Below are 7,499 nucleotides of genomic sequence, written 5' to 3' on the forward strand. Positions count from 1 at the left end.
CTTAAATGAAGTAAGGGCATAACAAGTGATTAGAAGCGATAATTAGCACATAAGGAGAAATGTAGGTTACAGTGAATTAAAGGGGATCAAAGGTGAATCACATTTGAACTGTAAAACAATTTACGCAGGAACTACCTGCTGGAGAACTGTGACGTAGCTGCATAAATATTTAAAATTCTCAAATTTAACCAACATAGGGCAACACTAGCCAACGATAGCCATCGTTGAGCCGGCATTAGCCATAATTCAGCCAACACCACCAAAAATTGGCCACTGCCAACCAGCGCTGGTTGTATGTGAGTAAACCGTAAACCCAGTAGGTCAGGACGCCGGCTTTGTGGCAACTGCAGTGGCCAACTTCCTTCCAGCGCCGACAGTTCTGTTATACTGTCGCGCTGTTAGAGACTCACACACACACTTTTCCCAGAAGACCTAACCGAGGAACGCTCACGCATTAAAACATACCGACAACTGGACGGGTGTTGCAGTGTCCAGGAGGTGGAGGTAGCGGTTTTCCAGTTTTGTGACCTTGGCCACAATGCTGGAAGGCGACGGCTCGGGCAGCACCGACACCTCCTTAACTTGCCGGCCGGTGGCATCAAGGCGGAAGAGAACTCTGGTGGACACGGTCAGGTGCTCGCCTGGTACGAGGCTCAGCTTGAAGTAGTGCTCCTCATTGATGACACCATATTGCCGGATGGGGTTCAAGTGCGTGATTTGCCCATGCTTTGGCTCTTCATTTCTGCATGGGTCAAGGCGGAGAAGAAAATGACATGCATGGGCTTCAAAGCTACAGCAGAAACACTACCTTGCATATAGCAATCGCCACAGTCATCATTGCCCTATATTAAAGGAGCGATGGGGCATATCTTCAAAATTTTCTATAAGATTCATCACACACTTCTAGCACTTAAAATTAACCCTCTTAGTAAGTGTGCAGGTTGAGAAACAGTTATACGAGTAATAATAATAATAATATCTGGGGTTTTATGTGCAAAAACCAGGATATGATTATGAGGAACGCCGTAGTGGAGGACTCCAGAAATTTTGACCATCTGGTGATATTTAACGTGCACTGACATCGCACAGTACACGGGCCTCTGGCATTTCGCCTCCACTGAAATGCGACCGCCGCGGCCGGGATCGAACCCGCAACTTTCGGGTAAGCCAAGCATCGTAACCGCTGTACCACCGAGGCGGATGGTTATATATATATGCAGGCCAATTTGACATTAAAGCTGTCTTGAAATGCTGGACACCGTAAAGCGATGATGCAGAGCGAAACTTGCTGCCATCTTGCATTAATGTCACGTACTGCAATGGTGCTCTTATATATAAAAAAAAAGGTGCTGGGCACATTTCTTCCACTTATATTCAATCATGGTAGCAACAGTGGTCACGTGAACACAGCAAGTCAGTGTGTCATGACGTTGCAAAATATTTTATGCCATTGTAAAGGGTGTTCTGTGATAGTGCCCATATAAAAATTTTTATTAACTGTTAGTTAGGACTAGTGATATATGAGCAACATGGGAGCGCTGTCATCCAACACCAGCACATGTCAAACCAAAGCATGAAAGACCATTCGTTTCTCCAGTGATAACATGTTCTATTTCACACTCCTTAGCAGTGCAAAGTGGATAAAAGTATGAACCTAAACCTGTAATTTTGTTTGCCATTTGTCCATAAGATATGGTTGGCAAACTTGCATTTAATGACGAGTTCTTCAGTATCCAACACTTGCCATTCTAGATTCATAACGAGACCAAGATGGCATGAGGTTCAATTGCTATAGTAATAAAGTATGCTTTCTCCTCAAAAAAAAAAGGGTTATCTAAAACTGCTTTTAAACTACCACTGTTGCTGTCTTAAAATTAACATAAAATGGCCTTCAGTGTCTCAAAAGTGAATGATGATGATAGGGCATGAGTCAATAATTAGGGGCTTTTGTGGCAAAGTATGCAAATGTACTACTACTACTACTACTACTACTACTACTACTAGGACAACATTAGTAGAAGGATACAGTAGAAGCAGAACCTCAGCACATTCACTGTGCTGAGGAGTACAAAGTAGTGTAGTGATTGAAGTTGTACAGCATACCCCGCCTAAACACTTAAATCCCTTAATTTTGACTTGTAAGGCAATAATGCACTATCATAGTAGCAGATATTGGTGGCATTGGCACAAATCCTGTAGAGGACTGGCCAATTAGCGAGCAGTGCCAACAATGGTAACTGAGGCACAGGGGCGATAGAAACGCAAACAGTGCGGCGTGCTGTTTTCATCGCGCTCTGCCCTTGGTGGCAATAAAAAGATACTAGAGCGGTTCTTGATTGTATAATGGATGACTCAATTGGGTTTTTATTACCATCTAGTCTACAACCGCTTGAAAAGAAATGTGAAACAGCAGAGAACGTAGGTGCCGTACTGTTCGCATTTCTTTCAATCGCTATAGTACATAATTACAGAAAGCAAGAGTATAGGCAGGCTAATGTCATAATAAAATGGAGAATGTTTAATTAATACAAAGTATAAAAGAAAGAGTGCCTAAATGAGTGAGGTAAATGCACAGAACCGACAACCTCAATGGCTGAGGAGCAAACATTCCTGTGACCCAAGAGTAGACGAAGAGTGGAGGCTACGACTTGAATGGCATCCTGCCTCTGAAAACGTCTGCCCGTAACCTTCCAACCTTTGTTTCGAAATGATGCAACTTCCCTCAAGACATTTCCCAAGGAGATGGCAGCCAATTTTTTCAAACCTGGACACACAAAACCTGCTGACCTTATCCGTTTGAAACCTATGAAGACCTACACTGGTACCAAACTGTCTTCACTTTGCCTTTATCTATGTCCCTTCTTAATGTTTTTGCTCACACTCGTGTCTCAATACATTGAGTGATGGTTACAACGTACAAAAAAAATTTAAAAAATTAAGTGTCCCAGGGGCTATGAAGAAAACTTGGTGAAAGGCTCTAAATTAATTTGGAATATTCAAGGTTCCTTAACACCAACACACACTGCTGCTTGGTGAATGAAATATTTTCCTATTTTGCTATCTACAAAATCATACTGCGGTGACCTGCACAAATTGAAACTGCTACATAGTGCTCAGTAAATTGCACGAATGGCAGGATGCCACCGTTGCTATGCCACCGTCATTGTGGACCTTTTCAGTGTTAAGGACTCCTACGAATGGGCATAAGGTCTATATGCAGCTCCCAAAAACAAAAATGCAGTAGTTTATTTGAATGCATATCTAGCGTTTTTCTCCAGGCACGATCACTACTAAAAGAAAACAACAAAAATGCAGTCGTTTATTTGACTGCACATCTAGCGTTGTTTTTATAATATATATTGGCAGTTTAGCTCAAAGACAAACCAAAGAATGCGATATTGCGCTGAACGCGTTTCAGAACGCTAGACGTAGGGTGCCGCGATGCCGGCGTCCCATCGACGGAAGGCGGCGCTGGCATCGAGGCACTCTACGCTTACGTGGCAAAAAACGCCAATAACCGCATCGCAAGCGTCGCACGGCCGCACCGCAATAGTGCACAACATGATCCTGAAGGAAAACTAGAAAAGTTTGCCATGTTCAGCTGGTGCTTACTGTACAGCTAGTACTCGCCGACTGAAACGCGAAAATTTAGGGCTAAGCAATGTTCGTACTTTCGTTTCCAGCGTCCGTAGTTCGTGTCATATCGGCGTAATTAAAACTCGCGCTTACGCCAGAGCCAACCAAAGGCGTAGCCATGGGGGGGGGGGGGGGGGCGAAATTTTTCACTTTTGCTTGCACACACGCACACATGGTTGAACCCTCCCCCCCCCCTCCCCCCGAAAAAAGCTTCTGGCTACACCCCTGGAGCCAACCTAACCATCAGCGCCCACAGATTTGCAGCGACATGACGCAGTTATCACGAGCTATTGCTCATAACAGCCGTTATACTTAAAAAAGAAATAATGTCGCGTTTCAATCTGTGAGTGCCGTACGTTCAGCGCACAACAGTGGATGCAACTTGGTTACGCACACAGCTGCTCAGAAGGAACGCTATGGCGTGCGTGCGCACACAATGCTGAATCCAGCAGCGAAGGTCGGTGCCCACGCAGCCCAAGCGCCAGTACAGCCGCCGATGAGTGAATCACGACAGCAATAACGGTACGTCCGCTTAGTTCTTTCAAGGCCAAACTAGAGTGTACTCTAGCCAAACACAGCGCGTCTCTACTAACTAACCCTAAGCGCGCAGAAAGGCTTAGGACAGCATTAAGACGGCACGGCACCTGCGCCTCCAGCGTCTAACTGTTAACGCAAATAATGAAGCGTTATCCTTGTGCTAGTCACCTAAGAAGAGGGGGGCGCAAAGTCTGCCCCATACATTGACTTAATAGGGGGGGGGGGATAAACCTTGCCCCCCCCCCCCCCCCCCCGATGTGGAACCGGTGGAACCCTGCGCACGCCTGAGTACAGACGATAGACGCCGCATGCGTGTACTACACCAGAACCACGGCCGCTCGATCTCCAGAACGCCCCCCGAACGCTTAAGCCCGTGTAAATCCCCAGTTCAACAGCCTCTATGACACAGTTTAAGTAGAGGTGTAAAGCCAAACACAGGTTTAGCAGCAGCAACGGTACCTTTTCTGGCGGCGCTTCGATTTCGATTTCTTCTTGCGCTTCGGCGGCTGCTGGCCTCCCGAAGCCGTGCGGGCCGTACCGGCTGAAGTAGCCGTGGAGGGCACCACGGCTTCACCTCGTACTGCTGGCGGCGCGTTCCGATTACTGGCGACAAGTTGTCCACGTCTCTTGGAACGTTTACCCATGCTTGCTATTCAAGCGCTAACGTTGCACTGATCCGCTAGCAAGGAGAGAATGCGCTCGATTGGCACGCGAGCTGGGAAAGCACGTGCACTTGAACACGTCGCGCTGTTCTGTTGGTTCTGACGGCTCGCGCGTTCGCACGCATAATCACGGCCGCGCTGGAACGCTGCTTTTGCAAACAAACAAAGCAAATACGTGTCGATCTTTTGTAGCGTTCCAGCGCTTCAAGGATGTGCTGGAACGCCACTAAAAGGTTGCGTTCCAGCGCAGCCGCGATTTAATCGATCACTTAATTCAGTTTGACCATACAGGTCGTTGTCTGGGTTATCTGCGCACATCCTTTAGTCTCGGTGCCAATAGAGACGACAAACGCATGAAACTCGGCTACGTTGCTGCAGACAAAAAAAAAAAAAAAAAAGCTCGAGACTATCGTGACCGAAAAGATAATTTTTGTTTCTCTAAAATCAGGAACTATATAAAGGTCATTTTCAAACGGGCAATGCCAGCATTTAGCTGCAGATGTCCGTGCACTTTCTCTCTGACAGAGTACAATGCGTTTTGCATTCGCTTTCCTTTACTGCCATACGCAGAACCATAGCCTCCTCTATACTTAGAGTATAGAGGCTATGGCAGAATGCACTCAATCAAGATAATTTTTATCCTGTAGGCGAGACTCGTTGCGTTCAAGCTTTGCAGAACAGCCCACTTCCATGGGCTGTTCAGAAAATTTCAGATATTTTTTATGCGGTAGCAATCAGATACACACGTTGGTTGTACACTCAGGTTATCGCATATCCATGTGAAACGGCCTTCAGGATTGCCAGCCAACTTTGCACGTTAATTATGACACACTACTGACAATCCCCCCACTCCACCCATGTGGATGCACCACCCTGCACGAAGTTCTTCGGACGCCCTTGTCCACCAGTACACAACAGCTCACTCTTAATTCTTGTGGTCTGCTGATGACTACGAGACGGCACGGAAACATAAGAAAAAAAGCAACAGGGAGGTTGTTTGCAAGTTCTGCTCAGGGGGACGTTTAGCAGTCTCCACGTGCACATATATCTCCTAACGGCAGTATATGTTCACGGGCGTTCAAAATGCACAGGGTGCCCACTGCCTGGCGTACGTTGTGATCGAGCAGCCGTGGCATTAATTTGCACATATTTACACTCAATCGCGTTGTAAGAATATTGTCAGCGCTGGCGGGTGCACGTGGCTCACATAACTAGCGCCGTTTTTGCATGCGCCATTGCATACGCGTTATATGACTCGCCCTACAAGTCACACATCACACGAGCGCTTCCAGCGTTTCTAGGTTACATTGCACATTCTGAGCCTTTCAAACGATGCATAGCCGTCGCAACTACGACCAATCATTAAATGACAGTAATTAATTAGCTCTTACATCCTGTGAGAGCTAGAACAGGGCCGCAAGCACATGTACCATTTGAGTTAAACGCGTTTTTTACGCGCAGACTTCACCGCTGGCGCCACATTACTTGCTTGCTTGTGCCCGTTTGTTGGCTCTTACCGACTACGGGGTATCGGCCATGAAACCGGCGGTTAATTTAATAATTGTTTTTTACAGGCAGCTAAATGACATCCTTCCAGAGAGAAAAAGAAGATCATCAGCATGCTAACTGCGTTAACGTGCAACTGCACTCACTGCAGCACGTGTGCGCACTTCAGACAAGCGTTCATGCAAAGGTGATGTGGACGACAGCGGGGCAAACAAAACATATTCCATGTAATTCAAAAGCAGACCATACGCCTGAATCGGAGACTTACCCTGTACAATCGGTAGCATCTTCTGCAGCAGCAATAACATCATATCCTAGCTCGTACTTCGGTTCTTCATAAGGGACGAAAAAGTTGTCGAGCGCCGCAGAGATGAGCTTGCCCAGTAGTGTAAACATGATGTTTGAACGTTTCTTAGTGCCACTTGCGCTCGTCGCGGCTCGCGCATGTATGTTCAAGTACGGTCACGTTAACTTGCTAAAGAATAAACTTGCACTGCGTTACATGTGTTGAAAACGCGTCATGTAAACAAAGCTTTACGAACCAAGCCAAAAGCACATGATTTGCAGACATGTGCGAAGCGTCGCCCAAGCATCACCCGCGTTTCTTACATATCGACTAGAGCCGATTTCAGTTGGATAGGTACACTTCCAGTTTCGGTTTCGAGCATTTTAGAGGATGTAAATGGTTGTCAAACGTAAGGGCCACTACTAGTACTATAGTGGCTAGAAAAGCCTTTCTAGCCACTATACTACTACTACTAAGATATAAAAAACTTTACCGCTTTGCCTAGACTAGATAGACGGTGTTATGAGCTTCAATCAGAGTTTTAATAACATGCACATTTGCGTGAACATGCCTCGATCCGGGTTTTACGTAACAACGCATGTGATATTCGATATCCGCAGTAGACAACTTGCAACATCGCCACGTGCATGAACTGACGGAGTCTTCACAAGTCTTTGCCATCTTTGCATCGGTCCTTATTGCACATTAGGAAACCCCACGGGCAGCAACCATTGATGCTTCCTGTGCTTCCTGTACATACGTACAGGTAGCGCTTTTTTTTGCAACTCGTCTATGCTATTAATGAAGGAAATATTACTTTTAGGGGCTCGTTTTTCATTGTTAGACACAAATATAATGAGAACTAACAGACA

The 7,499-nt window shown here is 46.1% G+C and overlaps 1 protein-coding gene across 1 annotated transcript in view; it reads right to left on the reverse strand.

Annotated features, from left to right (window-relative positions):
• The window catches only part of LOC119383269 (putative helicase MOV-10), a 39,626-nt gene extending 32,680 nt beyond the window's left edge, over positions 1 to 6,946 (reverse strand). Inside the window, exons 1-2 of the mRNA XM_037651331.2 lie at positions 6,610 to 6,946; positions 466 to 742 (exon numbers count right to left, since the gene is read on the reverse strand). Coding sequence (XP_037507259.1) covers positions 466 to 742; positions 6,610 to 6,737 — 405 coding nt within the window. The 5' untranslated portion in view covers positions 6,738 to 6,946. The remainder of the gene's footprint in view (positions 1 to 465; positions 743 to 6,609) is intronic.
• Positions 6,947 to 7,499: the final 553 nt, after the last annotated feature.

Source organism: Rhipicephalus sanguineus, chromosome 2 (assembly GCF_013339695.2).
Source record: "Rhipicephalus sanguineus isolate Rsan-2018 chromosome 2, BIME_Rsan_1.4, whole genome shotgun sequence".
Taxonomy (NCBI): Eukaryota; Metazoa; Arthropoda; class Arachnida; order Ixodida; family Ixodidae; genus Rhipicephalus; species Rhipicephalus sanguineus.